Raw genomic sequence first — 17232 nt, 5'->3', positions numbered from 1 at the left:
CTTAGCAAAAACCTGTTCACTCAGAGAGTGTTGAATGCATTACAGTTGTATCATGTCTCCAAAGACTTGAACCAGGGGTTTATAAGAAGGCAGACAATCTGATGATTGTGATGGACAATATGACACAACACCCTGACAAATCTCCTTCTGCTAAGTAGAGTAGAATCATAGCAGTTCTGCTGCAATGGCCATTATCATAAGACATATCAGGACAGAAGTAAGAATGTCTTCAGCCACATGTATGTGATCTACATCTTAAACTATGGGATCAAGTCTTGTGCAATGAGCAGTAATAGAGCAAACATATTACTTGTGAAGCAGGCTTAGAGGGTATTTGTAACATATGCTTAAATGTGAGTTGTAGTCCCTGACAGATTTCACCTGCTAAGGGCTATAAGTGAAAGATCAAACTACGCTTTTCAGGTTATAATGAAATTACAAGAAGCAGTGGTCCTGCATTTTCTTCTGTCAATATGTTATGATCATTGCTGTATGACTGATACAATACCAGAGAGAATTCTTGTACGCTGTTTATTAAAAACTACATTTGCCAGATGCGTGAGTGTGTGAAAGGTGTGTGTGACATCGTTTCTGTTTCAATAGGCTTGTGCTCCCTTGTATCATTGGAGAACCCTTAAAGATAGCCCTGAGAAGGACCCCGTTGGCACCTGCTATGTAGCAATTCAGAACTTCAGTGCCTATGCTGAATATTCACCTTGTCGCAACAGTAAGTATTAATAGGGACAATCCTGTGTTGGAGGACTTGATATTGCACTCAATGTTTTCATCCTTTCAGTTTTCACACAGTCTTGGTTGAATGAAGATTACTATATGACATTATTGCATTGGATGAGGGTTTAAAGAAAAATCGACATTAAATTATATGCAATTGGATGCTTTATTGTATAATTGAAAGAGGTGAAATTAAGTAAATTAAGCGTATGCAGTTATAGTGATGAGATATAATTGGTTCAATTTAAATGGCTTTTAAATGTAGCAAACGGATCTAGATAAGAACCAGACAGCATTTTAAACCAATTATTCATGCTTATGCTGAGTATAAATCTCTCACCACAGGATCACCATCTGAAGACCAGACCCTGCACAGAAACACACAAGCCTGTATCACCATTCATGCCAATATCATCCACAATAGCTCATTTATGAAGGACTTCCAGCATGGAAGAGAGCCATGCACACTAGCACTGCTGTTCCACACTCCTCTATGCTATTCTGAGGATGTGGTAGCCATCTCTGGGCCTTACTTCTTGGGGAATAGGGAAAAAATGCATGTATATTTAGAGCCAAGTTCACTTACCTAGAAGTCTGCAGAAAATGCCACACATTAGATTATATCAGTCATTCATCCTGTTCAGCATCCTATGTCTAAGTGTTTATGATGGTTATTAATACCCTCATTACCTCAGTGCTCCAAATTATTAAAATCAATGTGAGGTATCCAGTGAGTTTACTGAGCTTTGGACTGGGCTAGGTCTATGGCAGTTTCTGCACTCACAGATCAGAGAGTTGTTCTTTCAGTTACTTTTCTAAGGGTAATGTGGGTAAGATAGCAAATATGATGGGCTTACCTATCCCTTCCAGGGGAAACCCTTACAGCAAAGCTATGATGTTGTTCAGTTTAGCTGAGATGGGTAGCTGTTTCAAGTTGCGTGTGCTAGCCAATAACACGAGAAGTCTGAATGTAGTTCCTTGTCATGATACCCTTTGTACAGAGCCCCTGTTATTGCAGCTAGCATTCTTGCCATGTGCACATGGGCTAATTTCAAAACACACCTTTTAACTGTTCCTCTACTGCAAACTGTGCTCCTACCTTCGAGTTTCTCATGGATTATTTTGCCAAGAAAGTAACAGGCATTTTACAGAAAAAGTAGACACTTACTTCACATAATTAAAAGGTCTCTTTCCTGTGAAGATCTAGAGACAGCACCATATCGTGTAGCTGGATTTTCCTGACATCTGCCAGATGTGTGATAATGTAGCCCAATAATGCTTTCCATGGTCTACCAGAAAACCTCCACACCTATAGCAACATGAGAAATTTGCATGTACATTCAGTGTTACTCTGTGGCTTTCCTTTTCTCACATTGTAGTATAGCTCTAAACTGAGTTGTGCTATGTCTTTCTTTTAAAGCCTAATTCTTGTCCCTGGATGGACAGGTACAGAAAGAAGCTGAATCTGTAAGAAATGGTGATCATAAGATCTGCTTCATGGACTTCTGATGTCTCACTGGGGCTTTGCCAAAGGCTTATGCCATTTGAAGAGAGCGTTCAAGTTGCCATTCCTGCTCTCAGTTTCCCAATCCTGCAGACTTCCAGCACTCATAGGAAAGTCCTAAAATGCATGTCAACACACTTTATACAATTATATAAGGATTTGGAGACTAGAAATAAAAATGGACAGAAGCACGAAGGATGTTTTTGCATGTACAAATGTGCATCCACAATTATATTACACTTCAGTCCTCATTGAGCAAATGTGTATCAATTAAAGGGCTGACCCTTGTGAAGGACATGTGCCCTTTTCCCTTGCCATAGTACAGATAACCAAGATGTTGTCTGAATATTGACCCATGCTGACCCATCCACTATGTCAACATTTTTTGAGGATACCTTAGTAATACCTTATTTTTGTGTTTATGGCAGAGCAGACTGTGGTGACCATTCTAGGATTTCTTGTTGTTTACTTTTGTATCTCCAGCCAAATTCAAACTGAATCCCTGATAGTTGTTGCAAGGGTCCTTCCTTGGCAGTGAGAGGAGAAAGTCCCAAGTAACTGGTCCTATTTTTCAAAATCTTCACAAGGGGGCTTCATGTTCAGGATCCTGTAGAAGGTCTTGATTTGCTCTGCCTCTTCTAAAAAAGAATGCACATCTTTTCACATATTTTCACATAAGTTTTGCATTTACAGCCTTACAGCTCCAGGGGTGTGTAAGCTGTCTCCCACATGCACTGTGAAATCAATAAAATGCTTCTACATTCATAATTGCAGGCAATGCAGATCCCGAAGGACAAGGCTTTTGTCAAGCAGGTTTCAGCTTAGATTTTTACAAGGTGAGATTCTGCTTCTGAAATACTTTGACCAAATGTAATTCTGATATAGCCCCAGTGTTCAAGCACTGTCTCAGTGATCAAGAGTTTAACCCCATGCTGTTGCATATGGAAAGTTTTGTGAAGTTGTTGCAAGTTCTTTCCTCCTTTGCAAGCTTCAAACTTTCTGGTTTCGTTAATAAAAGAAATACTGCAGTCAGCACCTGTTTATCTCTTTGCAGCACTCCATCTGACTCTGCTCAGTCTATCTTAGTAGATAATTAGGCAAAAAATTGTTTGTCCTTCTATCTCAGTGTGTTCCACTTACGATGCTTTCCAGAGACCTGACTTTCAGGAAGTAATGGGTAGGCACCAGATAGTTTTTAAAAATTAAAATAGCTTGTATAAGGTTGCTTTTGGAGGCAGACTAGTCATTGAGTAAGACCGTTGTCTTGTGGAGGTGAAAGTGAAAGCGCTTAAGGGAAATAGCTAGTTGTTCTTATATGCCAGGAGGGCCCAGAAACAATACTGTGGGCCAAAGAATAAACTTTGCAACTATTGTTATTATCTGTGCCATTATTACAGCACCAGGACCTCACATAACTTTGATCACTGCCATTGTTTTCAGTGTTCTGCAGCTACGTTGTTACTGACATTATTAATAGCTGAGGAGTAAAGACCTCATTGTAGGGTAGACAAAAGTATATTTCTCTATAAAACATTACTCTTGCTTCATTGAATGTGAAGACCCTTTTTTATGCTGACTTTGTTTTGTTACAAATAATCAGCAATTTTTAGAATGCTATGTTAGTGCTAAAAAACTTATGGTTTCATTCAAGTGAAGATGCATAAGGTGATCTTAACTTTATTTAAGTGTGGATTGTCCTGCACATCCATGCACCTACATCCTTTCCTTGAACAGGGCTATTCTCCTTTATCATGATTCTGATATTCTTTTCATCATTTAAATTGTTTCTCCTATGCATGCTTAATTTTGTTGTGTTCTTTTGTTGTGTAATTTTATTCAATTCTCCTTTTTGTAGAATGGAGACCTGATAGTAGGCGGGCCTGGTAGTTTTTATTGGCAAGGTATGTTCATCTGGCTGGTTGACTTGATCTAAGAAGTGAAGCAGAAAGTATTGTGGAAAATGTTTTTCTAGATTTCTGTTGTTTTCTCAGTTTAAGATAACCATTCTCTGGTCTTATTTTCAAGAAATATAAATCAGAAGAATTGCTTAACAAGCAACTGAGCATAAAAATAAGTCAGGGAAGATTCAGGATGTAGGTTGTATAGGAAGCAAAACAAATAGAACTATTTTTATGTTGGCATTTTAGCACATTTGTCATTTAATTAATAAACTGACTTTTTCCCTAGAAATACTGCAATTTTAAAAATAGCTAATATTTGTACAGCAAATGTAATATCTTCAAAGTTTTTGTCACTATTTGTTTCTGAACACAACCTTTTATTGCTATCTGCATATATTTTTAGTTCATTTGTGCCATCACTGTAGTTTCCAAGATATAGTTTCTCATGTAGATAAAACCTGAAGTGGTTTTGGTAAAGAGTTAAAAGAGTGTTTTTGCTTTAACCCGTTTTGGCATGTATGATATAGCTGATTCCCAGACTCTGCCTACCAACTTGCCCGTTGTCAGCCTCACTGATGTGTGTTTTTGCATTGCCATTAAAGAAGGAAGATCTAGTTGATTATGATGGTAGGGAATTCATAGCTTTGAATTCTCCATTGAGAAATTGCTTCCATTGGTCTATTACATTTGTACAGTACAGCATCGAGAGGTAGCTGAGCCTGAAAATGCTTGACTTTAGTTTGAATCAGCACGTTGAAATGGGTCTGGAGATGTTTTTGTGATGGTTCAACAGAGTCTCAATGCCTTGTTGTATTGATTTATGTGTAGTCTTGAGACTTTCAGGGTAATAATGGAGAAAGATTGAGAGAAGATGTCTACTCTTCGCATCTGTGCTATATTACCCCTTCAGCTCTGTTCTGATGTTCTGCTAGCCCTATTTTGTAGAAACTGTCTCTCCTTTATGTCTGTTTCATTTACAAAGTTGTTTGAATCCAGGTCAGGTAATCACTGCAAGTATTGCGGATATCATTGCAAATTATTCCTTCAAGGATATTCTGAGGAAACTGGCACGAGAGAAGCAAACAGGAGTGGCACCACCCTCATATGACGACAATTACATGGGTAAGCTAAGCTCTATGTCAGTTAGCAATATGTTCTAAAAGCATGGGGCTTATATAAATGTGAAAACAAGCCCTAAATTACTAACGTCCCAGTTGTGAGAGGATTTGAACATGTTTTGCCTTAAGCACAACAGCAAATCAGCAGTTTGCTAGTTACTTTAATGGGATTATGAACATTCTTAAAATTATGCACAGCAACAGAGTTTGAGGGTTGAGATCTCAAATGGCTCATTAGGGTTCTTATTATTTGATCTTAAATAATTAAGCAGAAATACAAAATTTTCCCATTTATATCTTCTTTCATTCCAAGATGATGGATTGAGTTTAAAGTCATTAAAGACTATTTCAATTTTTAATAGATAAAATTCAGTTCTGCAGTATTTTGTACAATACTGCACAAATACCCAATCTATTCTCACTGATATTTAAAAGATACAATTGAAGTAAGCAATAACAAAAGTCAGTTTGAAGATATTATGTAATAAATAGGAAAAAAGGTCTTTATGTACCTTTTATTAGTACTGGTCTCTAAGAATTTGCATGATAGTCACATGTCTCTGCATGTAAGACAGGTTTTTATTCACATAATTATAGAAAAGATGCAGTGGAATTTGAAGGCAAAGATGCATCCTTTCATCTCTGCCCATAGATTTGAACTACAGTCCCTGATACAATCCAAAAGTTTTTACTCTGTCAGTAGCAATTATCTCACAGGTTTACTAAAGCTCTAGGAGGTACTTAACTGTATCTTTGGAAATCTGTCATCCATATAGAGCTAAAACAGGATACTCACACATTACAGTACAGTAATGTGGTTTAATCTCAGTCGGCAACTGAGCACCACGCAGCCGCTCGCTCACTCCCCCCCACCCGGTGGGATGGGGGAGAGAATTGGAAGAGCACAAGTGAGAAAAAAACTCGTGGGTTGAGATAAAAACAGTTTAATAATTGAAATAAAATGATAATAATAATAATATGATAATAATAATACATAAAGCAAGTGATGCACAGTACAATTGCTCACCACCCGCTGACCGATGCCCAGCCAGTCCCCGAGCAGCGGCCCCCCCGGCCAGCTTTCCCCAGTTTATGTACTGAGCATGACGTCACATGGTATGGAATGTCCCTTTGGCCAGTTTGGCTGTGCCCCCTCCCAGCTTCTTGTGCACCTCCAGCCTTCTCAGTCAGTAGAGCATGGAAAACTAAAAAGTCCTTGGCTAGTGTAAGCATTACCTAGCAACAACTAAAACATCGGTGTGTTATCAACTTTGTTCTCATCCTAAATCCAAAACACTGTACCAGCTACTACAAAGGAAATTAACTCTATCCCTGCCGAAACCAGGACAAGTAATGAAGACCTAAATTGTGTCAATAGCTATTAGGGCTATTTTGTCATAATAATGTGATAAGCAATTTTCCTTTTTTCCACACAGTTTTAGTATAATAATGTTAGAAAATTTGCATTCTGATGATCAGATGAACAGACAAATCTGATTGTCCTTGCACATTTTTTTAAAGAAATGGTTTCTCAAGTGTCTTGCTTGTAATTTATCTTTAAACAGGATACTCAGTGGCTGCTGGGGAATTTACTGGGGATTCTGAACAAGGTAAGAAGCTATATACTTGAATGGAAACCATATGGTTGTGCACCTATTAAATTCCTCATTTTGGGTCTCTACGCAGGAACATACCTTTTATACATTTGAAACACTGGTGAGACTTAAGCTATCTGTACCCAATATTCTCAGAGGCAAATATTTTCTTAGAAGATATAGCATGACAGAGCAGAATTTAAGTAACCCAAAAGTCTGAATCTGTTGTTATGGTATCGTGCCTATGCATCTGTTCAGCAGTTAGAGCTGTGACAGCATGGTAGGTGGGGCCACTTAATTTAGCCAGTTTGGTGACCAGTAGTAACAAATGGAACCAACAGTGCAGTCCTGTACAGTCTTTCGGTCCATACTCAAGTTACTCACCTGCATAGAGGCTGCTGGACCTCAGCATCTGGCTGGCCAGATACAACGTGGCTTGGAAACATTTGTGTATGCTGAAGGCACACTTCTGACTGCCACATAAACATCATAAACAGCCTAGGCTAGGAGATAACATTCAGTTGCTTCTGGACAAAGACATGTGTCTACACTGGCATGCTAGCTCTTGTTGGTGAAAGCAGCTCTTGGCTCTGTAAAAGTTTCCCTAGTTCCAGTTCATGTGCCTTAAGGATGGGGTGCCTGGGGCAGTTCATTTGCTGACCCTTTTCATACATTGTATTTTCCTGCACAGGCATAATGCAGTAAGAACAAGTTCCCTGTGCTCTTGCTCCTACCCTGAGCCTTATATTTAACAGCAGGAGACAGAAGAATTGAATTATTTTTATTAAAACCTGGGCTTAGAGGGAGAGAAAACATTCTACAGGAAGATGAGGTGTTCAATTAGTCCCTTGAATTAGGAAAAGCTGAATTCACAGGAATATAAATGTCTGAATATAGAATCATGCCTGAGACTTTGTGAAGGTTCTGGATCAAGTAAGTTTGATACAGGACATATTTAGAATAATTTGCATTTAGACAGCAACTGTCATCCACAAAGAACCAGACATCTCACAGACTTAATAGCATTGCTTAAAAACATCATCACTGTGAAACCTTCACCTGAAATATTTCATGATCTGTAAAACACCACCTTCTGGGACTCTACATTCATGATTTGCTAAAGTAGAGCAATGTGCACTGAGGAACAGATTTTGACCAAAATTAGAAGATAAATATTTTTTTAAATGTGCAGAATATCATTACATAACTTAGAATTCAGCACAAACACTGAGGTTCAAGTTGTTCCCTCTGGCAAAAGGTGACACAGGTTATTTATTAGTTTCACGTGGCCAGGGAAAACTGCCCTGGAAGGTGGCAGCTCCAGTAACATAGTTCTGTAATTCTCTAAGGACAAAGTCAGAGCAATCCATCCTGCAGGGGCTAGGTTTAGCAGCAATAGTTCCAACAGTTCCACTGGGGCTTTACCTAAATACCAACAAGACTTAAACCTCACTTAACTGATGTGCTGAACTCATAGCACAGAGTGCTGTGGCAGGAGAACTAAAAACAAGCTGAACATTGTCTGATTTTTAAGTTGTAAAGTAAGTTTTGTGGGTGTGTTAGAAATTGAACACTAGTTTTTCTGTGTCTCTGCAAGTTGAATCCAGTGTAGAAGAAAAGCTCCTGTCACAGCTGTCTGTTTGGTAGAGTATGTTAAAATAATCAATTATAAATAGAAATTTGTCCATGATTTAGATATTTTCAGGTGTTCTGAAATTGTACAGGGTTTCAAAAAATATAGTTAGCTGAAAATATCTGTGATCCCTGGTGTTTCATACCTTAAGAGCTATGTTCCTTGTGTAAGGCTGACAGTCTGTCAGAAAGTATTGCTTAAGGGGTAGCTTTCTTGAGGGGGTGAACAGCTCCATGGTCCAGACTCACAAAGCCAATAGAGACATAGTACATTTCTAGAAATGAACCCAGCTCCCTAGAACTGCTGCTGCTTAATCCCTATAAAGTTAGAGTTTCCTGTCCTGTGCCACTATGGGTTAAAAAAAAAATAAAATTTTGAGCCGAATGCTATAATGTGGGAAAAAGATGTGTCCCTGGTAATGGAAGTCTGCAGCCACCTATATATATATATATTTTTTTTTTTTTTTAATGCATACTCACATTTTTATAATGGAATGTTCTTGAATCAATAAGTCATGTGAATGACTGGCACAAAGAATTACATTGTTGGCTGACCTGGGAATTGTCCTGTGTCCTGTTCAGTCCTTCGCTACTACTTCCATCTCCCCTTGACCAAACACATTCAACCACAGGGGAGTATATAAACCCAGAGAGGAACAGAGGAATGCTAGGTCAATACAAGCAGGTGTCTGAGGTGCTCTGGTATCTGAAGTTCCTGCTTCTGTCTTTTGATGTGGATATCCTAATGAGGGAAGGTTTAGACAGTAAGACTGCAGGCTGTGACTTTGTTCTTTTCTTCTTTTTTTTCCCATTTCTTTCACTAGTTGTTTAAGATTTCACCATTGAGCAGAATTACATCCTAGAAGGCAGCTAGGTCCAATGTTTCATGTTCTTGTTCAATGGATTCCCCCAATGCCACTCACAAAAATTTCCTTGTAATGCTTTTAGATAGCCTGTGCAGAACTTGTCAAACACTTCCATGGCATCAAGCCAAATAACAGATGAGACAAACTGTTGTGCAGCCAGAAAGAAAAGACGTATTTGTAAGGACAGTTTTGTTTAGCTTCTGTACTCTAGTGTGTGATGCCACAACTGATTCTGGTTCCATCAACCCACAGCTGTCAGGTAACAAGCTGAATGGTACTAAGAGCTTTATTATACTGTGCTATGCTAAGTAATGCTAGGCAGAAAGAGATCTCTGGATTAGTGTATTCAACAGTTCAGATGTAGTATTTCATGCAACTAGATGCACCGAATGAATGTTAATAGCTTATGAATTAATGTCATGAAGTGATTTGTAGGTGTTTCTGATACAGATAACAAACCCAAATCCTAAGGGTTATATGTCAAGGAACAATTTAGGTGCCATAGGATGCATGTTGCATGCACCACTCAGATAGCATAACCAGTTCACTGTTGATCATTTATCTTTTCAGAGTTGGTTGCTGGAGTCCCAAGGGGAGCACAGAACTTCGGCTATGTATGTAACTGGGCCCACATTTTATCCTTTTTATAATGAGAATGCAGTTAGACCATTTGGAAGATTAAAGTCTACATTATTTTTTCTGTCTCTCTGATCCTAAACTTTCTATTCAGAGAAATCTGCCACTGACTTTCACCCTCAGGCTTACCTGGCTGGGTTGAAATGCCTTACTGATTTGGGCTTTGGATATTAAGCACTTAGTCCTTTCTGAAGTTTGCTTTCAATAGCCAATTACAAGCATGCTTTGAGTATGACTAGTATCAGTGTTATCTGATCTAAGCTTACCCATAGGTTAGCATATTTCATGTGCAATGCTGTGTCCACAGTGGAGAGGAGTCCAAGTTGAGATTATTCATACCCACTCTTTATTTTCAGTGCGCTAAGTATATACACTGAATACCAGATGCAGAGAGTCATGATATGCAGTTAGAAGTGAAGGGAGAAAACAATATATGTGTGTGGATATATCTTTTACCTCATAGGAAAAAAAAAGTTTCAGAACTAACCTGATTGAGAAACAGAGATCCCAGCCACAGACACATTCTCTAGTTTCGTGGACCCAAAACTCCTTGTGTCTCTGGAACTTATTCATACCATTTTTCAGAGGAAAGGGGTGTGTGTGTATATATGTATGTATATATATTTCTTTATGTTTTAAGTTCATGTTTTCATGCGTACTAATGTGGTCACTGATTAGCTGATAGTCTGTGATTTGCTGCTGTTCACAGTGTCCAGTAAGGAAGGAAAATGGTCTTTTCCCCATTTTATTCATGGGGGACCTGAGACTTATAAAATCTTAGTGATTTGTTCAAGATCATACAGGAAAACTGGTGAAACGAAAGAATTGTTTTTTTCTTGGCCTCTTGGACCATCCTTCAGTGTGTCAAATTGGTTTGCAGTGATGTTACAGTGTAGCATCTCCATGTGTGCCTGAAACTTTCCCTATTTTTCTGTTACCAGGTCTCAATTATTAATTCTTCAGACTTGACCTTTATCCAGAACTTCACTGGTGAACAGGTAATGTCAAGCAACTATGTGATGAAATATCTCTAGAGGATATAATTTCATTAACATAGTTTCAAGAATATATAAAATATTTTTTAGAATTAATGACCATAGAAACAAAGAGGATTATCAGTAAAAAATTTTAAAAATTTATATCTGATATGAAAGCCTATCTGTTGTTTTTTATTTCCAGATGGCGTCTTATTTTGGGTACACTGTTGCAGTATCTGATGTTAACAATGATGGGTAGGTTACCAAATATATTCAGCTCCACTGAACATTCATAGAAGCAATGCCTGATATTTATTAATAAACACAGGTTTTCAGGTGCTTCATACCTCAAAACGCTTCTCTTCACTTCTCTGCTTTTCTAATTTTAATTGTTCATGTAGGCTTATCTTTGTGCAATCACAGTAGCACAATTATTTGCAGGCCTAGTTTGGGTGAGTTTATCTTCCTGAATATTTATTCAAAGCAGTGTAGCAGAGCGGGAATGTCCAAAGTCTTAGGAAACAGATCCAGGTAGAAGAACAGTGAATAAACAGCACTAGCTACTGCTGGGAAGAGATAGGTGAAAGTCAAAAGTTCATTCTCCCATTCTCAAAAGCAGGTAAGTCTTCTCACAAGTGGACCATCCATAGCTTCACTTCTCAATTTTAAAAGCTTTCCAATATCATCAGTTCCTCACTCCAGAAGCTGCCAGTTGGCCATCCATTTTCATCCTCCAGAGGACCAGAAAGTGTCTATGGCCCGTAGTTGTTATGACAGGCATTGAGCTTGTCTGAGGGAGAATGCTGCTCAGCTCCCAGGGTCATGCCTAAGACACTCAGGGATTTCAGGCCCTGTGGAACAAAACGCTTCCTAACTTTGAACTCATGTAAAGTCTGATTAAATGTTTTAGAAGACCAGGACTTTAGTCAGTGAATATTGATACTAGCTTTCTAGCAAGGAGATAAAGATCCCTGAAGCTCAGAGCCTTGGAAGTCTGCACAAAGGTGAGCCAGGATTATATTTAGAGCTGTGGCATACTCTTGCCTATTGCAAAATGTCTCAGATGTGTCTACTTCATAGTCTTTTCTTGTGATTATTTCTTATTAGGTGCTTAAACATAGTGCATTAAATAATTTTTCTGGGCTAAATCATTGCTTCCTATCAGTGACTAGTGACCCTTTACAGAGTGAGGGATACAAAAAAAGAGAAAATTAACAAGGTGATAAAATGTTATTGCAGTTCCAAAACAAACAAAAAACCAACCAAACAAAAAAAGAACCTTCAACAGTTTCTGTGGTGGCTTCATAGTACTCAAATCTTTCCAAGTTTCTGAGCTCAAATTTTGTCATAGTACCATAGCTTTTGAAAATTACTATTTTTATGATATACAGAGTCAGGATTAATTTAGTCCTACTGTAATGCATTACTAATGCGAAAGGGTGGAGAAACATTGATCTAAGTTACAATAGACACTCATTAGACTTTCGGGGAACTGGCTATTTAACTTCTCACTGAACCAAACTATTTCCTGTGCAGGTTATTTCCTGTGAACCATAGGGTTACTTGGCAGGTCTCATCTTTTCTGTGTACCTCTAAGACCACAGTTTATGTCAATAATATAATCAAACTGCTGTTGAGGCCTGTGTGGTCTCCCAGTCTATATCTTAAAAGAAATCTAATGACTCTCTCTCAGATCCAAACATCCCACAGAAAACAAAACACAAAAAGCTCTACTTGATAAACATGTCTGATTAGATATGTAGTCTGTCTTTGCTGGTTTGCACATATAGTCGATAGAAATATTTATCTGAAAGGGAGAGTAAAACAGAGCGAGTAAAAAAAAAGGCAAAAGGGAAATGACCACTTCAAATTCACTTGGGTTTTTTGTGCAGCTAAGGACAAAGGAGGTAGTGATGGCCTTATCGGTACAAGAAACCTGATTAAGTTATACGCTGAAAAGATTAATAGGAATGATGCTTTGCTGTAATAAAACTGATGACATGGGTCAAAGATTAGGCTCATGCTAGGAAAAAAGCTCTGTAGACCTTCTGCTCCAGCAGTTCTGCAGGTGTTCCAGGGTAACTCTTGCACTTTTATCTGCATCACATCAGGATTGTAGGCAGAGCAGGGAAATTGAGGATATTGTTTGAACTACTGTTTAGTTGCCCACTGCTAATAATGAGAAATCCACAATGAAACTTAACAAATCAAGCTTTGCCATCAACTTACAGACTGCATTCCTAGTAAAGAGGAAAAAAGAGAACACTTTCAATTTAGACTGAAACAGTCCAATAAAAATAGTGGAATAAACTGTTTACTGGTCTTTTATTTGACCTATATCAAAGCTTCCCATAGTTATATTTTGACCTCTTGACATTTCCCATACTCCTGTTTTTTATTACTCAGCAGGATACAAAGAAACTGCATACAGTCTCAGCAGGTGGTCAGCTTGTGCTTTTTAAAGATTTTTTTATCAGAAGGGAAGCAATACTGGCTGGTTACTTTTCTGTGCTGGAACAAAAATAAATATATAATTTATGTTAACTGCAACATCTTAGTGCAGTAATGAAATAAATCTGATGAACCAGTTCAAAATACCACTGCAAGCTGAACTGCACTTTATGGTTTAATATTACTGTCCAGGGGCTTTTGCTTTTGTTTTGCTCTTATGGCCTTTTAAAAGGGATCACATCAATCTGAATTTGGCTCAGAACTCTAATTTTGTAAATATAAACTGCTATAATTTAAAAGCCAATTGAAATATCCTCCTTCACCAACAAAAATGCATAATTCTAATCACATAGGTCCTTATAACCCAACAAGTGACCCCCCCTTGACTGCTTGATGTCTAAATCCTTAAACTGTAGGAGCTGGAAGGTAAAACTGACTATAAAGCATGGTAAGCAGCAATTGCTTGCTTATCACCCATTTGGAGAGAAACCAGGAATAGGTAAATGAGGATCAGAGAGAGCAGGGTAGCTGAAGAATCCTTCCTCTCTGGCTATAGTACACTGCTGTGACAGTGCAAAAAAAAAAAAACCAAACCCAAAACCCTAGAATGGCCTGAGGGAGAATTTCTTCTTGCAGAGGACTTGCTGAAGCAGCTTGCCTTGACCTACAGAGCTCAGCACTGACAGAGAAGGGGGAAAATCAAGAGGATGAGGAAAGGAAGGCTTTGGTGTGGGTGGGACATGCCAAGACTTGGAGGGAAGGCGAACTAAGTGCTGTGGGTGTTCCAGATAGCTCTGCTGCCCGTAACCAGTTTAGAGATAGGTCAGTGTAATTCAGATGACTACCTTCCTCCCACCTTTCCCTCAGCACATCAGAAGACGAGCTACTGGGTTCTGGTCCCTGCTCCCTGGACTATTCATGCATTTTATACAATCATTGTCATTTATTTTAACAAAGTAGAAATTTTCCTAGAAAAATATCCTAACACTGTGCACTTCCAGCTGAGATGCTGTGATCCCTGCACAACAGACTCCAGCTCCTGTCTGCTTGCTTTCTGTCTCACCTGGTGAATCTTGTATTCCGGGTTAGGCTTCTGCTTAGAGAATTTTAGGCCACTGTGGATGATAGATAGTCTGCCTCTCTCTTTTCATCATTTTAGGCATTCTGGATATTGCTCTATAGACCAGAGTTTTAAAGGTATCTAGGTATCTAGTTATTTTACATCGATGTACTGGGAGCCTCCTGGCTCTGAATCTTTTGGTTCCTTACCACCTCTAAAAAAATCTTCCTTTAGGGTTACAATCCTTCATTTGTAAAATATTCATTAGAGCCAAGCTTATCTTTTACTTCATAGTTTATACAGCGCATAACACCATGGGGTCCCAATCTTACTGGGAATATCTTGACTGCAATGTAATAAAATAATAATTGATGATACAGCTACTGTGTAATGCTTTTAGTACATGGCATATGTAAAATAACTTGTAAAAAAAAGAGCATTCATGATCTGTTTTTGTTATTGCTATTGTTTCATGGCAACCGTTTCAGCTGACATTCTGTCCCAACCATGAACACCTTCCATTAGTAGAGGAGGACTTTTGATGTTTCGTGTGAAAGGAAAATCCCACCTTTGATGTCAAGTCAGCATCTGCTTCCTTCCTTTTTTAGCTATTCATGCCATGGGGTAAAATCTGACATATAAAGAATAGAACAACTGTACCAAAGTGACCTGACATTTTGAATTACAGTTTCCTTTATGGAAACATACTATAAAACTCAATGGAAAAATAACATTTCTAGAAGTGCTTTGTCACAATGTATAGAATGTGTAAGTTCTACAATGTGATTAAAAGGCTTCTAGGTGAGATATTCTGTACTAAATTCTATTGTGTGTATCTTAGAACCATAGTATATATCTATGGTAAAGTACTAGCTGAGCTACTCCTAAATCTTACGGGGGTTTTTCTATCAGGATTGGGAAAAACAGTGTAGTGCAGTTTTACTAATTGATTTACTCATGGATAAAGCCTTTGTGAAAACATCACTATTGGGGATATGATGAATTGAGAGTAGAAAGTTTTCTACAGGTCTTACAAAGTTTGAGCAAAGTTTCATGTTAGAGCAAGAGAATATGTTTTCCAAATTAAAAATTCTGGCATCAAGTAGTACTAGTTACTTGCAGTAACAGGGTTCCTTAATATGGATGACCAATGTCCACTGAATATAATGGGAATTATCCTATTAGTTTATACAGTCTTGAGCAACCTTCAGAAATTAATCTGATACTATCATTTCATATCTCAGAATAATCTATTAAGAATATTTCTGCTTGTTACGTGTCTAGTGTCTATCAATCTTGCCTGATTCTATTTTTTTACTGTCCAGTAAAGGGTCTTTTTTTCCCACTAAATAAATGTTGGTAACATGTTTCAAAACACCCCCATTTAGAACAACAACATGCAAAATATCCTTTGATTAGTCTGTCTTCTTTTACTGATTTTTCTTGGAGTAGCAAAATGAACAGAAGGACTTTTCCCTCTAAGCCTCATATTTTTGTGATTTTATGATGTCCTTTCTCTTTAATACTTAATACAGCAAATTACATGAGCACTGCAACTACTCATGTACCTAATATTCAACAGAAGTGTTTTCAGAAATAAAGCTTTGGCTTTGTCTCCAGCTTCCATTTGAATTAGTGATGAGGCATTCTTTATTAATTGATGCTCTACCCATGTTTTATGTATATTACTTCAAAAATCTGCTGGAAAGTGGCAATTTTTGTTCTGTTGTTCACTTACTGATGTATAATTTTTAAAAGCTAGATTTTATACTAAAATTTGTCTCTCACTAGCACTGTTATCAGGATAGATCTACAGAATTTGTTCTAGTAACACAGATCCCCTCTGACTTCTGGGTCATTAACTGCAAAGCATAGCTTTTCAGTGTCTATTGTGGGCATAAATTGAAGTGCAAGAAATTCCGTTTAAACCTAGGAAGAAACATTTTTGCTATGAGGGTGATCAAACACTGGCAGCAGTTGACCAGAGAGATTGTGGAGTCTCCATCCATGGAGATATTCAAAACTGCAGTGGGCACGGCCCTGGGCAGCCTTCCCTAGTTGACCATGCTTTGACCAAGTGTTTGGACTAGAAGAACTCCAGAAGTGCCGTCTTACCTCAGTTAGTCTATGACCCTATGATAATTATCAGCTTCCTGTTTAACAAATACATGAACTGTGTTGATTACAATCTCTCAGTGACACTGGATTTTCTTTGACTGTTCCAGTTTAGATGATATCTTAGTTGGTGCCCCTCTCTTTATGGAACGAGAATTTGAAAGCAAGCCTAAAGAAGTTGGGCAAGTTTATCTATACCTGCAAGAAAGTGCCTTCCTCTTCCGAGATGCGCAAATTCTGACAGGCACTGAAGTGTTCGGTAGATTTGGCAGTGCAATCACGCACCTTGGAGATCTCAATCAAGATGGATATAATGGTAATTTATATGTAATGTAGTACTATATATCTCTGTATAACATTGAAATTAAAAATGGCTAAGCAGTGAATATGAAGTGTCTGTGCAGTGCCTGAAAAAGGCTTTTTAACATGCAACTGCCTTTGAAAGTCAGCAGAATTTACACTAATCCTAATGAAACTGATGGCCAACTCATGAAAATCTTACCTATAGGAGGACAGTCATATTGACTACATTGCTATTTTTTACTAAATAGTAGCATGTTCATTTGAATAAAAATATTATCTGTTGTTTTATGACTATAATTACATTTAAATACTTAGTTAAGATGTTGTATTTGTTTAAAAGCA

General features: G+C 38.0%; 1 protein-coding gene across 1 annotated transcript in view; it reads left to right on the top strand.

The window, feature by feature from the left end:
• Positions 1-17232, top strand: part of ITGA8 (integrin subunit alpha 8) — a 120567-nt gene that overhangs the window by 14253 nt on the left and 89082 nt on the right. The window contains exons 4-12 of the mRNA XM_076331614.1: positions 604-727; positions 3011-3072; positions 4092-4137; positions 5134-5259; positions 6821-6865; positions 9919-9962; positions 10926-10982; positions 11164-11216; positions 16698-16903. Coding sequence (XP_076187729.1) covers positions 604-727; positions 3011-3072; positions 4092-4137; positions 5134-5259; positions 6821-6865; positions 9919-9962; positions 10926-10982; positions 11164-11216; positions 16698-16903 — 763 coding nt within the window. The remainder of the gene's footprint in view (positions 1-603; positions 728-3010; positions 3073-4091; positions 4138-5133; positions 5260-6820; positions 6866-9918; positions 9963-10925; positions 10983-11163; positions 11217-16697; positions 16904-17232) is intronic.

This window comes from Aptenodytes patagonicus, chromosome 2 (genome assembly GCF_965638725.1).
Source record: "Aptenodytes patagonicus chromosome 2, bAptPat1.pri.cur, whole genome shotgun sequence".
NCBI lineage: Eukaryota > Metazoa > Chordata > Aves > Sphenisciformes > Spheniscidae > Aptenodytes > Aptenodytes patagonicus.
The sequence above is the reverse complement of the archived record's forward strand: the minus strand, read 5'-3'. Positions and strand labels throughout refer to the sequence as shown.